Source organism: Condylura cristata, unplaced genomic scaffold (assembly GCF_000260355.1).
Source record: "Condylura cristata isolate star-nosed mole 26May11 unplaced genomic scaffold, ConCri1.0 scaffold00006, whole genome shotgun sequence".
NCBI classification, from domain to species: Eukaryota; Metazoa; Chordata; class Mammalia; order Eulipotyphla; family Talpidae; genus Condylura; species Condylura cristata.
Window position 1 is genome coordinate 23,159,424 of NW_004567107.1, and position 24,899 is coordinate 23,184,322.

At 37.8% G+C, this 24,899-nt stretch overlaps 2 protein-coding genes across 2 annotated transcripts in view; both read right to left on the reverse strand.

Moving 5' to 3' along the window:
* Positions 1 to 1,446: 1,446 nt before the first annotated feature.
* MURC (muscle-related coiled-coil protein) lies at positions 1,447 to 11,465 on the reverse strand. The gene is made up of 2 exons (XM_004677474.2): positions 10,637 to 11,465; positions 1,447 to 4,592 (listed from the first exon to the last, which is right to left on the reverse strand). The coding sequence occupies exons 1-2, from the start codon at positions 11,042 to 11,044 to the stop codon at positions 3,888 to 3,890; spliced, it is 1,113 nt and encodes a 370-aa protein (XP_004677531.1). The 5' UTR covers positions 11,045 to 11,465; the 3' UTR covers positions 1,447 to 3,887.
* A 97-nt stretch (positions 11,466 to 11,562) lies between these two features.
* LOC101625838 (myb/SANT-like DNA-binding domain-containing protein 3) overlaps positions 11,563 to 24,899 on the reverse strand; it is a 109,267-nt gene continuing 95,930 nt past the window's right edge. Inside the window, exons 9-11 of the mRNA XM_004677475.2 lie at positions 21,961 to 22,084; positions 15,921 to 16,079; positions 11,563 to 12,684 (exon numbers count right to left, since the gene is read on the reverse strand). Coding sequence (XP_004677532.1) covers positions 12,600 to 12,684; positions 15,921 to 16,079; positions 21,961 to 22,084 — 368 coding nt within the window. The 3' untranslated portion in view covers positions 11,563 to 12,599. The remainder of the gene's footprint in view (positions 12,685 to 15,920; positions 16,080 to 21,960; positions 22,085 to 24,899) is intronic.

The window sequence follows — 24,899 nt, forward strand, 5'->3', positions numbered from 1 at the left end:
AGGATGGGAAGGGGCAGGGTGGAGGGAGGAGGTAGTGGTGGGAGAGGCAGGATGTTTTATTCACAAGGAATCTAGCATACAAATATATAGCTATACATATTGAATGTATGGCGTAATTAATCATGGCCTTCTTTGGGAGTGGGAGGTGATCATGGAAAACTAAAGTGAGAAAGCTTTCAAGTTTTCAGAACACTGACATTATCACTGAACCTGAAAGCTCTCAGAATCAAAGGGATACAAACAGCTTGAGCAAAGACATCAAGGAGCAGAGTAGTCTGGGCGGTCCCTTGACAAGCAGACGTGATTTAAAGACACCAAACAAATATAGAGTCTGAAGATATGCTACCACTACATTCTCTCCCCCTGGGGATGCTTGGATGTTCTGGGGGACTCAGAGTGAAGAGGTGGTTGTTCTGGACTCCCATCCTCTCATGAATAGACTCGGAGGACTCTGACCTGGTAGGGACAAATATATATATCCCTCAAACATCTGACACCCCAAAGATGGTCACAAGAACACACAAAAATTTCAATTTTCCTTTATTACTTATCCCAACTTCAAAAAGAATTGAGGATGAGTGGCCATTCCCCCTAGACTTGACTCAAATATGCCAGTAATTTATTTGGGGATCACAATCTATAAAGTAGCTTTCAATAAAAAGCTGTAGAAAACATTCTCAAATTGGCACAAATCTTCTCCATGTCTTCGAAATAAGGCCAAGAAACATCCCATGCATAATTTAATTTATTTCATCTCTTTCTGGAAGCATCCCAAGTAAATGTGGTCACTGAAAGGTGGCCACTCAGAAGGCCCAGTCATTCCATGGGAGGAAGTTGCATGGTTGATAATGACTCTGGGGCATTTACAGAATAGGACCTATACTTTTTAATTGATAGAATAACAATGAACTTCAGGTATGGTTCTAAACCAAACCTTTAAATGTACAAGGAAGGAAAAGAATGAAGTCAAAATGAAAATATTTTGCCTTGTATTTTTGATTTATGAAAACTTCTTCAAAAGAGTCCATATATACCACAAATACACTCAGCAAACTGAATTTTCATGTACCACTTAGAGCTTCTTTCCAATTTGCCTGTTTCTCTAGCCCACAAATCAGAACAGGCCACCACCGGCTCTCAGAGAAAGGCCCCTGATCACATACAAAGGAGACAGGGCTGCACTTCCCTAATCTACACTGTCCACTCTGTACAAAGGCCTGTGAGCAGGCCAATGCACTTACCAAGTATGCAGCTTATGCCACTCTGCCTTGTATAAAGAAAAGGAGAGAAGTTTGGCTATTGGTTTTTTTAAAAGGTTTATTTATTTATGCATACAAGAAATGGGGTAGTCCAGAGGTACAGGGGGTGAGAGGATTCGCCAGAGAGCGTGGAGATAATAGGCAGATTGACTGAAATACACTGCTGAGGAGAGCAGCGGGCAGAACAGGAGAGGTCTGCTGTGCCATGTGGGTCACCTCCCTGGCCGGGATTCAAACTCATGCTACAGTGGTTGGCAATTGCGTGAAAGCACTTAGATTTGTAACCCCTCCCCACTAGGGAGACCCCTGGCTATTGATTTTATTGAATAATTTTTTTAAAATCTGACTTGTATAATTTTAATAACACAGAAGAGTATCTATTCCAGTGGCCTGAGACTTTTAAAATAATGGGCACTAGCATATTCTTGTACTAAATGGGGCTATATGACTGTGTAGCCCACTGTAAAAATATTCTTTGTATGAAAAAAATAAACTGAAAGAAAAAAAAAAACATGAACATGAAACTCAGAGGTACCATAAATATGTGGAGAAATGTCAGGGATAGAAGAAGCATGGAGGGAATAGCCTGGTACTAAGAAAGTCCTGTAATCATCATCTGAGAACATGAAATTTAGTGTTGCTGGGGCTGCACATATCATGATGAAGAGCTGACCAGCTTATAATTCTTTCTTCATCAAAATTCAAATATATCTCTATGGGAAATGTTTCATGATAGGTCAATTCTCATTATAAAATGGGTCAGTAAGTAAATGAACTTCATAAAAATTCCTTGACAATAATATTTGCAGAAAAATATTTCAGCCTAATTGGTACTTACTCTACATGGTGCTAGAGAAAGAAACATAAAATTCCTTCTTAAAAACAAACAAACAAACATCCTTCGTAACCTAAAAACCTACATACTATAAGAGCTCCTATGTAAAAATCCATGTCCTGTTGTGTGCATTCATTTATATAATATCATCTTTTAAAATTCAAATATATTATGGCTTTAAAGAAATAGATGATTTGGCAACAAGCTCTTTCTAATGTGTAACATTTCTGAAATTGTTCAATATTGCACACACGCACCACAGATTTAAATCAAAAGAAATTAGAAAAGGATTTTCAGGCAACATTTTAAAACCCAAGGTCTGATTTTAGTTTTTGATGAAAAGATGTCACCCAAACACTTAGTTTTCATTGCTAGTTCTGGGAAAAGGGATTCTGATGACCATACTTCATTTCTGTATAAGTTAAAAAAAAAAGTTCAGAGAAAATGATGCTGAACCACACCTTGCAAACTCAAACATCTAAGTGAGTCAAATATTTTAAAGCTGATTTTTATCTGTGTCTGTGCATGTAACATTAGAAACTTAACAATCACATGACCATCCAAAACTGATCTGAAAGCTGATTGTTATCCAAACTCTTCAAATTCAACAATTCCATCGTTCTTCCGGATACAAGCTGGAATATTTAAACATACCAGAAGTCCAGAATCAATGTAACCATTTCTCTTTCTTTGGCAATAATATCTACTGCTTAACAGATAAGTGCAATCTGGCCTCTTCCCAAAGCAGATGTGATGAACTCCTATGAACACTGTATTGAACGAATGGGCCCTAAGGGGCTCACTCTGGAAGAGAGAAATATCTGAGGTCATTCCCAACCCAGTGCACCAACTCTGACGAGAAAAGACTCGTGAAGACAGACACACTTTCATGCTCCATGCTGCTCAGCTATAATGCACCACAGATCTAAATCAAAAGAAATTAGAAAAGGATTTTTCCAGGCAACATTTTAAAACCCAAGGTCTGATTTTAGTCTTTGATGAAAAGATGTCACCCAAACCTTTAGTTTTCATTCCTAGTCTGGGAAAAGGCTTCTGATGACCATATTTTGTTTCTGTCCAACCTAGTTCCCATTTGGCACACAAAGTTCTTTCAGGTTTATTTTGATTCTGCTTTTGAGGGATCAGTAGGGATTGGCTTCTCCATATGTGCTGCTTGCTTTCCAGAATGTATAAGGTTTCCCTTTGGTCTTCATAAATCTCTGAGTTTGGCAGGACAAGCAAACCCTCTCATCCTACTACCAAATGCTCAAGTCCAGAGCCTGATTTTTTTAATGCAAAATCACCAAAAGAGGTATGACTGCTAATGTGTTAATGAATATATTCATTTGAACATACAAACAACATAGCTCACAGAAGCTATTCCCTTTTGAGTTTGGCCACATTAATATAGACCAAACCGAGAATTCACTTGCACAGGATGGCCACACATCTACCCTTCATTTGTTTCAGACTAACAAATCTCTAACTGGCCCTTCCAAGAAACATTTTCTGGTGGACAAGAGAAAAGGGATTTAAAAACCCACAGCTGCCATAAGACTGACCTAAGAAAACAAGATACTAGAATCTTGTAAGCCCAGAGGAAGAAAAATATTTCCAAGCCAAGTTACAAGCTAATGTACATAATACTTGTAGTATCTTTATGATTTTAAACCTAAGAAGTGAAACAGCCAAACGCACTTATGTTTTCCTATATGGCATGTGAAATAAATGACTATACTATTTAAACGATAACTGTATGATTAAAGAGCTCTGTACTGATACTTAATTCTTCTTTATGACGACGGTTTTAAATCTACCAAAAGAGATTCGTCATCCTCTACTTTCACCTGAGGTTTAAAAGTAACTTTTAGAGGCTCTGGGGTGGGGATGTCCCCACCATCCTGTGCAGGACACACTGCCTTGGCCTCCTCATGGTCTGTTTCACTGAGCTCATCACTACAGAACTCACTGACCGGGCCCAGAGACCCGCTTCTGGCAAGGATGTCCACGCCCATCTCCCTGACCTCTTCTGGGCCTTCAGCCACAGTTCGGTCTTTACCTTTCCGAAGGCTACGGATCTTAAAAGCTTCCCTTGAAGGAGCTGCATTAGAAATCGATTTCTTAAATCTTTCTCCTGACTGTTTCAGCCTCTCTCCTGACTGTTTCAGCCTCTCTCCTGACTGTTTCAGCCTCTCTCCTGACTGTCTTAGCCTCTCCCTCCTCTCTGGGGTCACAATTCTAGTTCTGATTCTGCTTACTTTTTTGTCAAAATTCTGCCGTGTCTTCTGCATGTTTTCCTTAGAAAATGCCTTTTTGATGTTATCAATATGTTCCTTGCCTGACTTTCTAAGCTTGTCAGATCTGCTTTCTTCAACATAATATTCTTCATCCGAAGATAGATCGATTGGAGGATCAAAGACATCTTCCTCTTCCTCTTGATCCTCACTTAGATTTTTATCTTTAACAATAGATAGGGATGTTGGACACTGAATCTTCTCCTGAAAGAAAGAAAAAGAAAGCATTTTAGAAATCAGCTTTTTGACCTTCTGGTTATGCCTTTGAAGTCTCCTCTGTAGAAGGTCTATCCTCAGCCTGCTCCTTAAATGTTGGTTTTCTCAGAGTTTCTTTCTCCCTGGCTTTTTTTTCTTCATCTCCCAAGATCACCCCAACCAACCTTATCTACTCCTATGCCTTCAGGTTTAATTGCAAGCAAACACACCATTTCGCTTTGCCTTGCCCCTTTCTCCTAAGATGAAGCATTTCTATATGATGAAGCGCCCGCTTAGATGTAGCATAGGCATCTCAAACTTAACACATCCATACTCAAACTCAAGACCCATCCATCATCCTCAGCTATGTCTTACCATATCCAAATGCCACCCAGATAAGAATCTCAAATATGTCCTCTCCTTTTCATCCATCCTTTTCACCACCAATTACTGTCAATAATGCTGCTTAGTGACTTCCTTTCTTCTTTCTCACTGCCCAGTCATCTCAGACCTAAACTTGTACAATACCTCTACTTGCAATCACCAAAATATTCTCTAAGAAATATTTCTAAGGCCCTCCGTGGTAGCACAACGGCTTAAAGCACAGCACTATGAAGCTATTCGCAGACACTGCAGTGTGAGTTCAATCCCTGACTAGGGGACTGACCCACGTGGTGCAGCAGACCTCTTCTGATCCACCCACCCACTGCACCCCTCAGCAGTGAATTTCAGTTGATCTGCCTGTTCTGCTCCCTACTCTGTCTCTGGTGACTCCTCTTATGGCCTGTACCCCAGTTCTTATATGCATAAATAAATAAATCTTTAAAAAAATATTTCTAAAGCATAGCTCTAATCACAGCCTTCTTGCTTTAAAACTTTTGGAGTTCATCAACACTCTAAGCTCGGAGTTCAAATTCTTTACTACAATTAGAAAGCTCTTCAGTTTGAACTGACTTGCCTTCCTACACCTCCAGACCAGAAACACAAAATTACCCCAATTCCTCAAATACTTAAAATTTAACTCATCCCTCCTTGCTCTTGTAAATCTAACTCTTGCCTCCAAAAATAACCCTTCATCTTTTGTATTCTTGTATTCAAAAAAATTTTTTAAAGAATCAATTCAAATGTTCCCAACTTCCCCAAGAGGCTAATTCTGTCTCTAATTTATACCAAAATGACATGTACTATCTATATTTATAACATTTATCACAGTTTGAATTGGATTGCAACTCTACTCATATATTTATATCTTATCTGTCTTACCTTACATACGTCTATCTCCCTGAAACCTTCATCAGATGATAGATTCCGTGAAGGCTGAATTGTTTTATTTATTGTATGCCCCATCTATTACAATGTCTAATATGTACATAGTAGGTAAAACTCCATAAATGACTGTTACATGAAAGAAAAGCTTATGCCTTCCTTCATCAAATAGTTACTAAGCACCTACACCATACACTAGTTCAAGAACTGAGAAAACCTGTGAAGAAAATAAAAAGCTTTTATTCTTAGAGAGAAATAAGGATGTTAAATATATTGCATCTTGGATGGCGGTAAGAGCTAAGATGAAAAATAAAACGGGGAAGGTAGCTGCAACAGTGACTTACTCGGAGTGTGGATAAGAAGCCTTTTAAAAAGTTTTGAAGAGGACAGTCACATGCTTTGACCTATTATAAAAGGATCAAACTGTTGAAAATAGGCAAGAAGGCAAGATAAGCAGAGAGGGCAATGGGAGACCACTGAGATAGGCAGAGTGGACCAGGTTGTTGGCAGAGGTGAGGGGGAGAAGTGATCTGATTCCCTACTCACTTAGGTGGAGTCACCATGGTTTGCTGTCTGATTTGGGTGTGATCTATTAAAGAGTATCAAGGATGACTCCAAAATATAGACATAAGCAACAGAGAACAGATTTGCCATTAACTCAGATGGGGAATATAGTGAGAAGACACTGAGGGTTAGGAAGGCATCTGGACATCCAAGCAGAAATGCCAAATATTTAGCTGCATGTTTAAGCCTAGAATTTAGGAGAAAGATCTAATAGAGAATAGAAGAAGTGGAGAAACTGAGGAATCAGAAATTAAAAATCATGAGGCCACATGAAAGAGATCACCAAGATGCTGAGCGAATAGTCTACACTTCATTATTCAAAACTCCTTGGGGCCAAGAAAGCATCAGCATTCTGAATATTTTGGATTTGGGGATGTATAACATTATCTATCTATCTATCTATCTATCTATCTATCTATCTATCTATCTATCTATCTATCTATATATATATATATATATATATATATATATATATATATATATATATTCCTTCTAAAGACTACAAAACAGCCTTTGTACGATTTCAAGTCAGGTTTGACCACCTGAGTTCAGGTGAAGTCTAGGTCTTGCTGACAAATGAGTTACAGAAAAATCTTATTTTCTGAAATGTCTGGATTTTATGTTAATAAATAAATTTTGGATCTGTAAATAAGAAGAAAGAGATGAGGGAAGTACAAAGATAGAGAAATATCAGCCAATGAAACAAGAGGAAATCCATGCGAGAATGGCATTCCCAGAGGCAAGGGGGAAGAAGCTTCAGTAAGTGAGGAGGGGCCAACTATGCCAAATATATCAAAAGTATAGAGTGAAAATACATTTGGGAACATGGCAGATACTGGTGACCTTGAGAACCAGCCCAGAAATACAGCCACCAATGCAATCCTACTCTCTACAGGTTATTTCCAAATCTAAATAAGAAAAACATTAAAGTTCATGAGATTTTTTTTAACTGAACCCATGAGTTAAAATATCTGAAAAAAACTATATTCCTTCTACTTGAGTTCCAGATTATATATTTCAGTCCAAAAAATGTAAGAAATACACTGATAATTATTCTAAAATCCATCAGCCTGAGTGTCAAGAAGGTATCCCTGGAACCTTATTTCTTTGGAAACTTTAAAATCAAATTTGCTGGCTATGTGATGGGAAAGTGTGGGAGCTAAAAAAGGCATGATGGGTGTCTCATAACTCGCTGGTGAATCAGTTAGAAGCAGCATAATTATTCCTCTCCTTTCCTGACACCTGTTCCAGGGAGCAGCTTCAGCAACACCAAGTAGGTTGGATGGCCTGAGAAGGTATAATTAGAAAAAGAAGGAGCCAAAGAATAATCACTGCTTGGTAGCAGGAAAACCTTCACAATCCTGCTCTGAAGAAATCACACAGAGTTTGACTCAGGATCACATAACTTTCTTCAATTGCACAACAAATCATACAAAATCAGGCTTGAGAACAAAACAGAGACACAGTCTGGGGTATTGTTATGTAGATCTACTTGTCACAATGCCTCTGGGTCAGCAATACCATGAGCTAATAGTAAATACACCATAATAATAATTGAAGGCATTACAGGGTTGAATTGAATTCCAAATATAAACTATAATGTATCTTTTCATGTAAAAGTTCAGGTAAAAAAGATGATCTTTTGTTACAGAATGAGTAGTACATTTTAAAGTGGTCTTGACTGACAATCAAAGTAATCAGGGAAATAGTGAAGAAGAGATAGAAGTCTGAGACTCACCACTAAGGAGAAGCCAAATATCTATTTTGGTAGCTACACACATGTGATTAGAGAGCAAAATTGTTAGAAAATATGGTAAAACTACTGATTTGCATGATGAGAGGGTTATTATGTTGCAAATATGTTTAAAGAGAAACCACAATTGCATGAGAAATAGCAGAAAATTTGTTTTTAAATGTCCAATGTCCAGGATTTGGTGAAAGCTCAGTTATCTACAATTGTAAGTGATAAAATATCACTAATGACTTTACCAAAAGATAAAACCTGGGAAAATGTTTTGAGGAAAAACACAAATGGAAATAAATTACACTGTGGCTGAATTGCCCAGTGTCAAATTAGTCTTACTAGAAGGGACAATCTCAACATAACCATTTAGACACTAACTATGAGAATAAATTATGAGTCAATTTTAACTGCTCAGAGTAACCATGTTACTATGATTCTACCAGTGAATCGGTCATGCAATCCATTGTTACTTGCCTTTTTCTACAAGCTCTCCCATTAGAGAAGAGAGCAACTGCTTAGTGACAAACCGCTTACTCTGAAAACTTAATTTCACAGAAATTTTATCTGTGAAATTATATTCTAATATAGGATATAATTTATCGTCAAGGCATTATATCCTATAAGGAAACTCTGATCTAGTTGTTTTTTTATACCCTCTCCTATTAGTTACCTCAAAAAAAGGGAAAAGCTAGCCAAGTGTCAGGGGATTAAACAGGTTAATATAGAAATATCCTAACTTAAAGAAGAAATACTATGTCAAATAGAGCATTTCAGAAAGTTCTCTAACAAAATCTTGAATGATATCTGTCCACTCTTGCACAAAGATTCTCAGGAGAAGTGCTGGATACCAAGAATGCCCCCTGCAAGTAGAGAGCGAGATATACCCACTATTTCTAATGCCCTTGGAAAGTGACTGGGAGGATGGACACTACATCTTCCAATACCAAATCGAGATCCCCATTACATACACTAGCACTGGGAGTGGTCTCTTGAGAATAAGATGACTGATTTTTCCCCAAACTTTCAAATCTGGACAATGGGCATTCCAGAAACACAAGGGAAATCATATAGGACTTTAAGTGGTGTCGTTCAACTTGTCTACCTTGGAAATAAGCAACTCTTCTCACTCCCCTCTCTATTCTTCCTAAGTGACCAACAGGCTATTTAAAACATCCAAAATACCACTCTACCTCAGTGCAACTTTATCAGTCAACAGCAGGCTACAGAGAATTGACTAATGTGTAAAGAATGCTGGGAGGAATGAGGAGCCACATCTTTCGTACCTTACAAATACCTGCCTACATAATCCAAAGGTTTATGTTCCCTGTTTCACTTCCTTTTGCTTTTGTTCTTCTAAGTTTTTGTACCTATGTATCTAGATTTTTTTTCCTCTGCATATGGGCAACCATCCATTTATGTGATAACAACAAATATCCCTGCATATATTTCTGAGTTCATGCTTAGAACCAATTGACAATTTAGGGACTGAAAGGTTTATGAAGTTTTAGCATTCTTAACACATACTAGCAATCTCCTTCCAAAATATGCCAATTAATACTCCTACTAGCAACATATGAAAGGGTTAGTTTTTCCTACCCTTAATCCCTAAGTATATTTTAGTAACTAGCTACAAATATTTAATAGGCTGAAGTAGAATTCTAGTCATTTATTTTGTCTTGTGTGCCCTTGTTTGTGACTTTCCTGTTTTCTACTACGGAGGGAGAGTTCAATTTTTTCCTGTTTAATTGCAAGCAGTTTAAATTAATCACAAAGACTGTATACTTGCCATGGATATGGACCTATTTCAAAAAGTGTAAGTACAGAGTAATATAGGAACTTAGTTCAATATACAATGCCCCAACATAAACTGTTACATTAAATCAGCTGAGTAAAAACCTCTATAATCAAATAAAAGGCATCACTTAGGTGACTCCTACATCTGTTATAGTTTTATATATATATAGTAATATATATATAGCTATATATAGTTATAACAATAATATGAAAAATAACTGTCTGAACATTAAAAAAGTTTTTCTTATTACTAAATATTACACACTTATGAGGCTGTTGCCTTGGAAATTTACCATAGATAAGGCTCTTTTACCATATTGTTTATACTTTTTTGTTTATGGTTCTTCCAGGTTCTCTTAAGAAGGGGAGAACCACATTGTGGAGTTAATGGTCCTCAATTTCTTTTTATATGACCAAACAGTTTTTAAATGAGATTACTCTAGGGTCTTTTCTAGTTTTGGAATTTGCAGTCTATAAAACAGCATCATGCTAATATGAACAATATGGTAAAAGAGCCTTATCTATGGTAAATTTCCAAGGCAACAGCCTCAGCTATGATCCATAGCTTACATAACATGGATGACATTAATAATGACATTATTAACACAGAAATGGACAGGGTTTGCTGGCAATTAAAAGATGCAAGGAAATACAGCAATCAAACTAAACTTAAGTATAAGCTTACCTGGAATATGACCACACGGAATTTGTTTTTCTTCAATATTTCCTCTTGCTTGGTTTCTACTTTTTTAACCTGGACTTGTTGCCTCTCCACACGGGCCTTCACATCTCTAATATGAGCACTGACTTTTCGGGTTTTCTCAAACAACTTGTTAATGACGTAACCAGTATTATTGTGTGACTGTGAAAACTTCAGGAGGTCAATCTGGACGGATTTTATGGCATTTTCCATGTGCCTGTGTCTCTCCTCTATTCTCTTCTGGCTGGCCTGCACACTGTCCACGATGGCGGCTACTTTGTCCAGCACAGTCACAATGGTGAGAGCAGCATCTTGATCTTCATCTTCTGGAATATTCGACAGGCGATTCTGGTGGATTTTATCAGCGTTTGAGGCAGACCCATTATGTTCCATTTTGTTTATTTCTCAATGAAAGATGCTCTGCCACAGTCAAATCTGGCACTTAGAGTAAAGGTTAGCTTGGTAATGGGCAATGGAGTTGTTTTCAAGGGTTGGAAGGTTCATTCCTGGAGACTAGTCAAATATTTATAACTATAAATACCCATACATGACTGTCCTGCAATATGAACCCTTGCAAAGCACTGGGTACTGTTCCAAGCATGCTTGCTGACTGACTAAGGGACTCAAATAAGATTGTGTGGGAGGAGAGAAAAGCTCTTCTAAAAAGAAGTTCACTAAAGCTACCATGTTACTAATATTAAGGCTTAAAGCCAAATAGCCAAATGAACAAAAGACCAAACTCCAAATGTTAAGTCAAAGGCAAATCTTTAGATAATCAATTACAAGGAGCATTTGCAGAAGCAGAGAGGAGTTCTGAACTGAAATCTGCTTTTTCTATTAATTTCATACTGAATGTACCAACAGGTCAGTATCAAAGAATGCAGTAAATAAACACACCAACGCCAAGGCCATATAGGGAAAACATTATATTATAACATGCTTTTTCAAACCAAATATTAAAATTAATGTTTAACTTTGAACATATTATTAAAGTCTACATGCATACTTCTAATCTAAACTACATGTTAAACAGCTGAATACATTCTATTCATACTTCTGATCTTTAAACACCAACAATCTATTAATATAGCTATTACTACAGGACAAATTTGGATAGAGGTCTCATAATTTCAAATTCACTTTAAGAGCACCAATCATTAACAATCATTTTTGCATTTTATTCACAAACACTAATACAATTTGTTATTTATGTTAAAACAAATATTTTCTTTAAAAATGAATGTGTATTAAAGTAGTTAACTGAGAGAATAGGCTTTATTCCAATCTGTTTGTTAAACAGACCATTTTCACAATATCTAAATCTACCTTTCAATGATCTCATCCATCTCTGCTACCAGAAACTTTTTCAAATTATTGGAATTACTTTTTTTCAGAGAGGAGTAGTCAAATTTCAGTCCGTATATTTTATAAATATTTTATATCTAACACACACAGCTTTACAATTCATGCGATAAGCAGTGTCTAAAAAATCATTTACTAAATCTCAAAAACATTTAAGTGTCTATTTAAACACAGTGTCTTCTAGATTTTTATTTTTATTTTTGTAAGAAAAGTAATCTGTAAACATCTTTACCTTTAGTTCATGCTTAGTCATTTGCTGTGTTCATTGTGGAAGAAGTGGGTATGAATTTTTTCAATAACCATTTGTGAAGTGGTCCATCTTTGCAAAAATATTACATTCCATGGGTAAAGAACAAGTCTTAGAGTTACCATGTGGTACAAATTTGTGAAATCAATTTCTGTATTTAAAAACATAAGACAAAGGCTACTAAAGAGTCCAAAACTGTTGTAGCTGAATATTACAAGCCAACAGTACTACACTAAAAATGTCCAAAAATAAGGCCTCTGAAATAAACGTTTCCATTCTTTAAAAAAAGACATAATAAATGTATCTCACATGGTCAGTGTACATATAAAAGTCATCCATCTAAACCATTCTGGATGACGTATCTGAAGTAAAATGACCTAGGTTTTGCTTCTGTCGTCGGCCTCTGTTGTTTTTAGGACATTTTCTGTTGAGTAAAAAAAAAAAAAAAGTGATTTGGTTAGGATATTTCAAAAGTTTCCAAAGTAATACAAATTTCACACATAAAGGCACATTGTATGTAATCACAGAAAGGAAAACAGGATGCTACCTGACACAAGACAAGGTAAGGACCAATATGTCAGACTGCTATCCTCCCTGCAAAGCCAGAGGCAAGGATTAGATATAAGATGCAGCTGTTAGGGTCTTCCTGCATATGCACCCCTGAGAAGAATCCCCCTTTTCCCCACCCTAATACCTCCCCAACCGCAACAACTGATAACATAAACAAGTCACAGTAGAAAGGATCCCTAATTTTTGTGAGCCCTACAACACCCTTCCAAATGACAAAACCAGTTATGTAAAGGGAGAAATCAGGAAAAAGTAAGCTTATCAACCTCAGATAAGAATACATTGGAAGGGTGATTTTACACAATGGCTCAAAAGAAGTCTTATACCCTGCTTGGACAAACCACAGAACTCAATAAAGAACAGGCTAGGAAAAGGAGTATCCTTCACTCCACTCTCATTTCACCACCTATTTCTCCACGGAGGTATCATAACCACGCTAATGCCCACCCACTAAAATGCAAAGTTACGAGCTCTTACTATGTATGCACAAGGAGGAAAGAGACTTGGGAAAATCATTAATTTTGAGTTTGGGCTTTACTAATACCTACCTGTGTAACCTCTACTTTATTCTATATAAAATATTAAATTAAGAGATGAGCCAACCCCTAAAATCTCTACCAGTAGGGAATATTATAATCTAATGAAAAAAAGGGAGTGAATTCCACACTCTAAAGATCTATATTTTAATTCCATTTCACAGAGCACTATAATTTGTGCTGGCTTAAAAATCTAGTCAGCATTTCTATTTTAGTGGTTTTCACATATTTTATCTCACTCATCCTCATGAAAACACTGGAGCCAATCCCATTTCATAAGCAATGAAACATCTGAGGTCAAACAATACTTTTAAACTATTATTAATTCACCATGGCCTTAGAAAATTTGCCACTTGAAGGAAGCCTGGTTTTTTCATTTATAAAATGGGGATGGAGTGGGGAGACGTTTGAGGTGCCTAACAATTGGTTGTTTCATAAGTCCAAAAATGTAAATAAGATTCCAAGTGTGAAAGAGGAAAATTTTACTCATATAGTGTTGATAAGCAGGTCAGCAGTGACATCCTTTCAAAGGAAGTGTCACCCCGTGGAGCAGCCACCACGGAGTAAGTGAACAGCTGTCCCACAATGACTGTGTGGGAGAGCCACTCCCGAAAAATTCTACTTAGATAAGTCCAAATACAAAGTTATAATAGTCTACAACATAGCAAGATGCATGGGGAGAAAAATATCACAATAAAAGACAGGTCTCAAGAAGAAATCTGTGATAAATTCAAGATGACTCTTCAGGTAGACACGTGACACAATGAAACTTTGATTGTGCTATCTAGCTGTCTGTGAAGGCTACAAATGGATTTCAGGTACAAACTGCAGCATACTAAAGAAAATAGCCTAATTTAGTAATTGAGGATTACAGTGCAGAGAAGGACAAAAATATGGATTACGGTTTACAAAGGACTGTTCTCTATGACCTTGGTCAAGGCACTCCCACCTCAGGGTTTCAGTTTCTTCGCTTCCCCAGAACAAAGAGGTTGAACTCAAAGTGCTTCCAGCCAACTCTAATAGCCTTTGATCTTCTTAAAGGTCACCAGGTCTCAAAACCTTCCCTTATCTTTATCTTATTTAATTCCTTCACCTTCCAAATCACTGATCACTCCATGACTGCTTTCCCCTAATTATGTCCTAAATGATCTGCCCCTACCTAACATTTTCCCTCCTCCAATGAATTATGTATTTGATGTTCAGATTATTGCCTTTTAAGATAGTTTATACCAAGTTCATGTTCCCCTGGTGCTCAAGAACCCCGAACTGCTAGAAAATCAAGTTAACCTTGTCCCCACGTGATACTCATGCTTGGCATGACACAACACGGACCCTCCTCTGGGGGTTCGATGTAAAGAGGGATGATTTAGGAGTCAGGCAGCACTGAATCCAAATCCAGGGCTTCAGCACACTGCTTGAAGGACCAGAGGCAAAGTGCCTACCTTTGAGCCTACAGCAAATGGCCACAGGCAGCCCTGCTGTTACACATGTTTTCTCTTTTTCTGCTGACATGACTTTTTATAACATTATGTCCCTCTAATCCACCCAATTTTACATTCAGTGGAATTGCCTAAGGGTGGATCATCTACCTTATAGAATAAAGTCCACTGACGTTAGTCCCTGGATTTTTATGAAAAATATGTTACTCAGAGCATTTTCTATAATTTCTAGACTTATCATTTCAGCTCCAGATGGCTAAGATAACTGAAGGCCTGGCTTCTATCCAGACTTTGCATAGAAGAGCCATAAACCCATCACGGCCTGCCAATATCTGTAGTTGATATGAGCCAACATGCTGTCTAGAATACAGCAAAGAAGTATAGAAATGATATACATCAAACCTTAGAGTAGGAAGACAGGAGAGTAGGAAGCATAAAGACAATATGAACTTGACTTGCTTGTTTTTTTCTCAGGTTCAGTTCAGCTCTGACATATATTTCTATTAAACTCAGAAAACACCCAGTTTATGCCAGTTCAAAACCATTTATATGACAAATGATTTCAGTGGTGATAGAAAACTTTAAAATTATTACATATTACTATAATCCAGCAAATGAAGTAATGTTAAGACAATGACAAAATAAGCAAAGCAGCTTTAACTTCTAATTCCTTCCTTTCTTACTAATATTTATTACAGATTAAAGTATATGCTAAGCGCAGATAACACCTTGAAGGTTCCCAGGGCTTAAAAAATGTCTGCATGGCTCTTTTGTACATGTGTAGACCATTCTAAGCATCCTGCTATCCTGGATACAGTGTTCAAAGATGGGACACAGTTCTAAGAGCCCTAAACTTTATTATGTATTACTATTCTCATGCTCTTTCTGCCTGCAGCCCTGACATACCCCTTACCCCCAAGAATAAGCACTTGCCCATATTTTAAAGAAGCAAAAAAGGGAGAGGTCAGACTCACGTGGAAACCTCAAGGAATTGATCCTAGGGATTTTTTCCCTGATAGAGGGCTAGACATAAAACCCTTATCATTTTTCAGTGTGCCTCAGTTTTCCTTTATCTACCGCTCCAATTTAAAGCAGCCATTTCTTATGCCATGACTTACCGTGTTATGCACATGACAATTGCCACTATAATGGCGATCTGCACAGCTCCAATAATAGCTGCAATAAGAACATGAGTGAGCTTCTGCCTACTTGGCACCACATAGAGAATACTAAAGTCTGTCTTTTCACACTGTTGTCCAGTATAACCAGATTCACACCTGAAAGGGGAAACAAAATTTTATTGAGAATTATAATCTCAGTAATTACAGGTTTTAAATTAAAATATACAATAGAATGATAAAATTTAAGCAGAAACAAAAAACTGGTGCTCTCACTCCATTTGAGAAAAAAGGTATTTTCCTATACCCTTTTTAACAGCTCCATTTAACATAGTATTCCTTTCACCTTCTGTGATGTCCCACTAATTTTATAAGTGTTAAATAATATTTACCACCTTCATTTAAAAATAGAAATACAACAGACCACTCAGACGCTGTACTATATAACTTATATGCTCCGTTTTCTATTACATATCAGTTACTTCCCAAGTTTCACAATTATAAATCAGGTGTGGTGAACATCTTGGTTGAGTATGTACTTTCCTCTACTTACTTAGTGTTATTCTTTACACTTGGAAATGGTATTACTAATATGTTTGAACATTTACAGTTCTTTCAACACAGCACAAAATTACTCTGAAAATACTTTTCAGTGTACATGAGAAAATAACTTACAACATAGAGGGGAGATGAAAATAAGTCACAAATGGCACAAAAAGAGGCAAGCATTCAGAGAGGTGTTAATGTCAGAAATTATCTGAATGCCAATTAAAATTAAATAAAAAGGCAACAATATTAAGTTGATAATAACTTGACAGGTATTTAATGTAAAATTCATATTTCTGAAGTGTACAAAGCTGGAACTCATTAATAAAATATCTGTAGCGTAAAGATACTGGATTCATTAAAGATACTGGATTCATTGAAGTCTCACACTTTATTTTAAAAAAAGTTTTAATAAAGCACTCAAAACAACAACAACAATAAAGAAACCAGGGAACAGGGAAACACAGAAGCCAGGAGTGATATGAGTCCACCAATCCTGTTGCTCTCTAGACTCCTGCCAGCGGTTTCATACTGGGCTCTAAGGTTCTTAGCAGACAGGAAACAAAGTAGTAAGGTAGAGATCTGTATCATGAAATAGAGAGTCTAGAAATAAACCCGCACATCTGTGGTCAACTGGTTTCTGGTTTTTTTTTTTAAGATTTATTTATACATACAAGAAATGGGACACAGGCCAGAGGTGCAGGGGGGTGAGAGGATTCACCAGAGACAGAGTGGGGAGCAGAACAGGCAAACTGACGAAGTACAGTGCTGAGGGGAGCAGCGGGCAGACTGAGAGGTCTGCCGAGCCATGTGAGCCCTCCCTGGCCGGGGACTGCACTTGTGCTGCACTGGCTGTGGAGAGTTCCACAGTGCTGTTCTTCAACCCACTGCGCCACCGGGAAGGGCCCCTCAAATAGTTTTTGATCAAGGTGCCAAGACAATTCAATGAGAAAAGGACGGTCTCTTTAGCAACTTGTACTGGGAGAACTTGATACCCACATGCAAAAGAATAAAGCTGATGTGTTCCTCACCACGTAACTAACTCAAATGGATCATACATCTAAATGTAACAGCTAAAAAGTAAGTAAAGGGAGGGAAAAGGAATAAATGTTTATGATCTTAGATTAAGCAATGATTTTGTAGATCTGACACTAAAAGCATAGGCAGCAACCATCACAATGATAAACTGGACTAAATAAAAAATCCTTGGCACTTCAGAAAATGAAAGGATATCCTTCAGGAAAAAAATTTTGCCAATTATATGTTCAATATAGACTTGTACCTAGAATATATTTTAAAAAACTATTATAACTCACAAAAAGATGCAAAACAATTACAAAATAGACAAAAGATCTGAACAGACATTTCTACAAAAAGGATCTACAAATGGCCAACAAGCACATGAAAAGATGCTCAGCATCACTAATCATCATGGAAATGCAAATCAAAACCACACAAAGAGACCACTTCACACACTTTAGGATCAAAAATGCAGATAATAGCAAATGTAGGGAATACTTAGGGAATGTAAAACCGTAACACTACTTTGGAAAGACAGTCTTCAAGTTCCTCAAAATGTTAAAGACAAAGTTACTACTTGGCCCAGCAACTGCGCTAAGAGTTAGCATTTATCCAAGTAAAATTAAAACATGTAGGCCCTCCCTGGTGGCGCAGCAGGTTAAAGCACAGCACTGAGAAGCTAAAGTCACTTCAGCATGGGATCCATCCCCGCCCGCCCTGGAGGTGATCCACATGGCGTGGCAGACGTCTCCTGGCCTGCCCACTGCTCCCCTCAGCAGTGTACTTCATTGATCTGCCTGTTCTGCTCCCCGCTCTGTCTCCGGTGAGTCCTCTCACCACCCCTGCACCTCTGGCCTGTATCCCAGTTCTGTATGGATAAATCAATCTTAAAAAAAAAAAAAAGTATCCACACAAAAACCTGCAAATATCTGTTTGTGACATTATTCATAATAGGCAAAAAAGTAGAAACAATTCAAATATTCATCAACTTGTAAGAGGATTGTTATCCATTCAATCATAAAAAGTACTGACACGTGCTACAACATGGATAAACATTGAGAGTATTACTATAAGTGAATGAAGCTAGACATAGTAGGATCCTATGTCACATGACTCCACTTCAATGAAATCTCCAACATAGGTAAATTTATAAAGACAGAAAATAGGTTAGGGCTTGTCTGGAGCTGAGGAGAATGACAATATTTAGGAATAAGAGCTAAAGGGCTCTTGGGCTGATAAAATGTTCTACAGCTGCTTATGGTCATGACAGCACAACTCTACAACTAGATTAAAAAGCAATAGGTTAAACAGACATTTTAGGGTGGTGGACTAGGGAATGGGATCAAAAATGGGGGGCAGTGCGGGGAACTATGGTGATGGCCCACAGGTGATTTGATGATGGGAAGTCCACGAGGATTACAACTGAGATGGAAAAAGACACAACATGATGAAAAAATAAACTATTATGATTAAAATTTTTTCCATTAAAAAAAGAAAAAAAAACAATGGGTTAAAAAAAAAAGAATGCAAAAGAGAGTGAGAAGATCATTGACACAAAATACAATCTCCATAAAATTACAATAACAGTTGTTCAAAAGAACTATAGTTGCTATTGTTATTATAGTCAGGGGAATTTTATATCTCATTGATCCTCAATTAAAAAGGGCACCTTCTGATATAGAGAACATGTTGAACAATATAGGTACAATAAATTCACTAGTATAATGAAGTCTCATAGGATTTTTAAAGTAATGTCTTATATGGTAGACTAATGGCCAAGAGTCAAAGCTCAGTAAAATAAGTAAAGTCCCACAGGAGCTCTAACAATGTCCTAAATATGCATCTCTCTGACAGTTAATACCAAGATTAAAATCAGAATACCAAAATGTATAGACCATGTACTGTTCAAGCAATCTTCCCTGGATATTACTTTCGGCAACTGATTTTGGGTTATGCTCTGGATTATCACTTTGTCTGTCATTGTCTAAAAGAAAATTCAAGCACTTGGTTGTCTACCTGCGGGCTGAACCCCCAAATCACTGTGGGTATACCTATGTAGAGAGAGAGCTTTGTTCACAATATATCTTAATTCTTTGTTGTTTGTTAGTCTCTTCCACCAGATTGTATATTTTGTTTTTTTTGGAAAGGAAAATTTTAGATCACTTTCATAATTTTGAGACCCAGTGCCAGGTAAAATTTAGTACAGTTAGCAATAATAAATTAATGGTAGGATAATGCTAGAAGACCTAATAACAGGACTCACGCTGAAGGTGTTTTCTCCCTGCCTGTACACTGTTATGCATAAACCTACTAGTAGAAATGTGATATTATGGCCTGATTCTTGTAGACACTATAAATGCACAACATAAGGTGGTTCTGCTTCTGAGGTGTTAAAGTGTGCCAGTCTGGAAAAGATGGAAAAGTTGATGACCATCGTATCATTCTAAAAGTTATTTGCTGGGCTCTCCCTGGTGGCACAGTGGGTTAAAGTACCACACTATGAAGCTCTCAGAAGCTACTGCAGCATGAGTTCAATACCCAGCCAGGGAGCTGACCCTTGTGGTGCAACAGACCTCTCCTGACCCACCCACTGCTCCTCTCAGCAATGTATTTCAGTATATCTCCCTGTTCTGCTCCCCACTCTGTCTCTGGTGAATCCTGTCACCTACCACACCTCTAGCCTGTACCCCAGTTCTGTATGCATAAATAAATCTTAAAAAAAAATTTGCTGGTGGGGCCCTCCCTGGTGGCGCAGCGGGTTAAAGCACAGCACTGAGAATCTGGAGCTGCTTCCCCATGAGTTTGACTCCCGCCTGCCCCGGAGGTGACCACATGGCGTGGCAGACCTCTCCTGACCCGCCCGCTGCTCCCCTCAGCAGTGTACTTTGTCAATCTGCCTGTTCTGCTCCCCACTCTGTCTCTGGTGAAGCCTCTCACCCTCCACATCTCTGGCCTGTATCCCCATTCTGTACGAATAAATAAATAAATCTTTAAAAAAAAAAAATTTGCTGGTGTAGGACCTATGGTAGGCCCTGGGAAGATAGTATTAGCAAAACAGAGTCCCTAACCTAATAGAGTTTATAGTCTAAAAATACAATTATTAACTATATACAATTATTAACTATACAATAATACAATTATTAACTATATACTGTGTACCAGGTATTGTGCTAAGTACTTGAAATATATTATTTAATTAAATTATATTATTTAATTATTTTATTTGACAGGTATTGTTAATAATACCTGTCCGGTACCACTTCATCCGCAGGACTTCACTATCCCTCACTTAGGTGACTTGAAAGATACCCAAATCTGCTTTAGAAACTCTGTTAAGACATGAATGCACTGTGGCATCAATAAGCAATCCAGTGGATTATTTTATTTTAAAACTGGTCTATTCTCTTTTGCATACCTCTACTTTTTAAGTGTTCGGAGAGGCCCAGGTGGCCTAGCTCCTTCAAAACCAAGGACTTTCAATGAGGCAAAAGCCTAAATCTTAACAAAGATTTTTCCATTGATGGTTTATAGTGTTTTGTATCATTTTGCTTTGTGTTTCAAGCAAAAGAAGAGGAAAAAGAAATAGGCAGGCGAAGGGCACTAAAAGAGTGGCGGGACCAAGAGACCTCATTTCTAATAGCTTGCTTTTATTTCTTTGAGAGAAAGCTTTGCTGGCTTCCAAGCTGACAGAACAAAAGAAATATACAGTAATTCTCCATGTTATGATGTTTTGACTAAGAAAGGAAAAAGGGATCCTGGCCAATCTTGCGGGTGGCAAGTGGGAGCAGAGTGACAGCAATGTAACCCCCCTTGTCTAAGGACAAGTTTCAGCTAACCAGACTGACCTAAGGCCGGGGACAAGCTCCAGACAGCAGTGTTGTCCGCACACAGACACAGAACAGCAAAAAGCACTAAGACCATTAGGTTCAGTACTAGGAAATCTGAGATCGAGTTTTGCCACAGCACTATTTCTAAATTTCTAACAGCTGACAAAAATAAGTCACGTACCTCTCTGAATCAGAGAGCTGATGATTTACACACTTTCCATTTCCACCTCTCACTCCACACCTGGTTCTAGATCCCCACCCCCTTATTGTTAGAAATCCATTTTCGGATTTGTCCCATTTGAGTTAGATGTCTTCTGTTCTCAATACACATACCTAGTCCTTCAATTACTTCATGATAGATTGCCCAAGGCAAAATAGTACCTAGAAAATAGCATGTTTCTTTTTATATTAAAGTATATACAACATATTAAAAATGTCCAGGCTATAATCTCAAAATCCTAATACAATGTATTTGTTTTCACATACCATTTGCCAATGTTTTCCAAAGGATGCTGCCAGTTTATTTTTCAATCAATAGCAAATAAACACGACTTTCTGGTAACAGTCCACATTTCATGAACTTCTATAGAGCAATAAACCACTGACAGAAAACACTTCTCACCTCTCCTCTGGAACTACTGACTTACCTACAAGAAGCCTTCTGAGTAGAATATATGAATTCACATTTTCCATGGATGCAGTAACCGTTGAGGTTTTCAGGGCAAGGCATGTGGTTTCCCATATAAACATCTTCTCCCTGATCACTAGCATCTTAAAAGAACATAAATAATGTCACTGAATATTAAAAAGCAAATTGAAAAATATGGACTTCTTAAGGTTCTGAGATGGCAGATTACCCTTACTAGGTAATTTGGAAAGGAAATGTATTAGAGAGGGGGCTGGATAAGAACCAAGGTTTCCAGTGTGCCACAAACAAAGCAAGCAGACTGCTTAAATTCAAAGTATATACAAAGATGTGCAGGATATAACCACTATGAGCTACTGTTGTTAAAAAACCTGCCAAAGAAAACTAAAAATTTTTGCTACAGAAATAAATGCCACTTCAAGAAGAAAGCTCACCTCTGTGACAAAGAGATGGCGTGTAAGGCATTGGCTTTTGAAGAACTGATTTACTCTAATCATTCACCTGGGGGTTATGAAATTGAGGCCAAAGAACAATGGAATGGCAGAGAGCATGTTATGGGATTCTGAAAAGTAAGAGTGAAAGGTTTATTTTGGGGATGAAAACGATAAAACATACTGGGTTTTTTTTTTTTAATTCCCCAAATGAAATAGCTTTGCAGTTCTTCTTATATAATTTTTCTAGGTATGGGCCCTCCCTGGTGGCGCTGCGGGTTAAAGCACAGCACAAAGAAGCTAAAGCCACTTCTGCATGAGTTGGATCCCGCCTGCCCCAGAGGTGAGACCTCTCCTGACCCGCCCGCTGCTCCCCTCAGCAGTGTACTTCGTCGATCTGCCTGTTCTGCTCCCCACTGTCTCTCGTGAATCCTCTCAGCCTCCACATCTCTGGCCTGTACCCCAGTTCTATATGCATAAATAAATCTTTAAAAAAATTTTTTTCTAGGTATTTAATTTTTCTTAATATATGCTTATGGCGAAAATTTTTCAAATAATAGAGATTTTTTTAAAAAATTTAAATCACCTAAGATCTCTCTCCAAAGAGAATCAAAACACAGTTTGATGAACATCTGTTCAGACTTTAGTACAGTGACTTGAGCTGAACTGAGGTGAAGAAAATGCAAGTGTGATAGTAATTCCATTATCAGAAATAGAGTCAAGAAGGAAAGATAGTATTCAAAGTCAATCACATGAATGAATATAAACTCATAAACTCATATACACACTTATCCACCTAATTTGAAATGTGTTTTTTGTATACAATAATACACTAATTCTTAGCTCTCTAGACTGAGAGTCCTCCAAAGTTTACAGGCCTATCCAACTGTATGAATAATTCCCAGGCCTCCTCCCATTTCTATCTTACAGTTTCAGCTTACAGATTCTGTGCATTATGAATAGCATGACCTTGAGCATACTACCTCTCTAGGCCTGAGATTTCATAGCTGCAAATTCAGGATCACAATGGACCTATACTTCAAGCAGTTTTGAGAGGACTATGTGATATAATTAATGCATGTACAAGACTATTAAAACAACCAGTTATTTATACAGCCCATCACATAACAGCAAAGGCTTCTTTCCACAAAACACAAACAAAGGTGTTAATGTAATTGGAAGAATGCTAATGGAAACAAAATAAGAAGGGATGAAATAAGGTGTGTGTGGTGGGTGGGAAGGGCAAAGAAGAAGTAAGAATGGAGGAAGTATGAAAGCATGTAAAACAGAACCAAAAACAGATTTTTCTAAAGATAAAATTCACATATGAAAAAGCTTAATGTTATTAAGCTTAGTGATAGGAACTAAAACAGAGATCACAGTAACCCTAACAAGACAAAAGTTAAGCCATTTTACCTCAAAATGTTATACACTGATCTAATTGCTACCTAAAAAGAGAACTGGAGAAGTCAAGGATTCCAACATACAAAATCTCCATCTTAAGGCTGTCTTTCCAACTTTGTGGTTTTCCCCTCCTGAGGAAGTTAAACAAGATCTACACTGCCCCACAGAAGGATGAGACATGTGTGTGTTATTGTGTTTTCTAGCAGCCATATTTTTTTTAAGTAGAAACAGATTATTTTAATATATTTTGGACTCAGTTTATCAAGTAAATATCATTTCAATATATAATTTTAGATTTTTTTCATGTTTTATTGTTTTTTCTTAAAAAGTCTTCACACACTGGTGGCACTTTTCACTCTCATCTCAGACCTGAGGGGCCACATTTCCAGAGCTCGTCAGTCACGGGTGCCAACAGTTACCACAGCAGGCAGTGCAGACTACATGACTTATTCATTTGTCAACTACTGATCACCATCCACAAGTCAGGCACTGCTAGGTACTGAGGGACACAAAAATAATTTAAACATATCCTGTCCAAAAGACTTTGAAATTCTCCTCCAGGGCCTCTCCAATGGTGCAGGACTTAAAGACATAGCGCTATCAAGCGATCACTAGCCACTGCAGCATAAGTTCGATCCACGGACAGGGAGCTGACCCATGTGGCCCAGCAGACCTCTCCTGTCTCCCCACTGCTCCCCTTAGCAGTATAATTTGTGGATCTGCCTGTTCTACTCCCCATTCTGTCAGTGAATCCTCTATACCGTCCCTCTCCTCCACACCTCAGGCCTATACCCCAGCTCTTGTATACACAAATGAATAAATGATTTTTTTAGAAAAGAACACTTGGGCCCTCCCTGGTGGCGCAACAGGTTAGGAAACTAGCTGCGACTGCTTCAGTGCAAGTTTGATCCCTGGCTCTGGAGGTGATTCATATGGTGCAACAGACCTCTCCTAAACTGCCTGCTGCTCCCCTCAGCAGTGTACTTCATCACTCTGCCTATTTTGCTCCCTACTCTGTCTCTGGTGAATCCTCTCACCGCCCCTGCACCTCTGGCCTATATCCCAGTTATGTATGTACCATGTATGTTTATGTATAAATAAATCT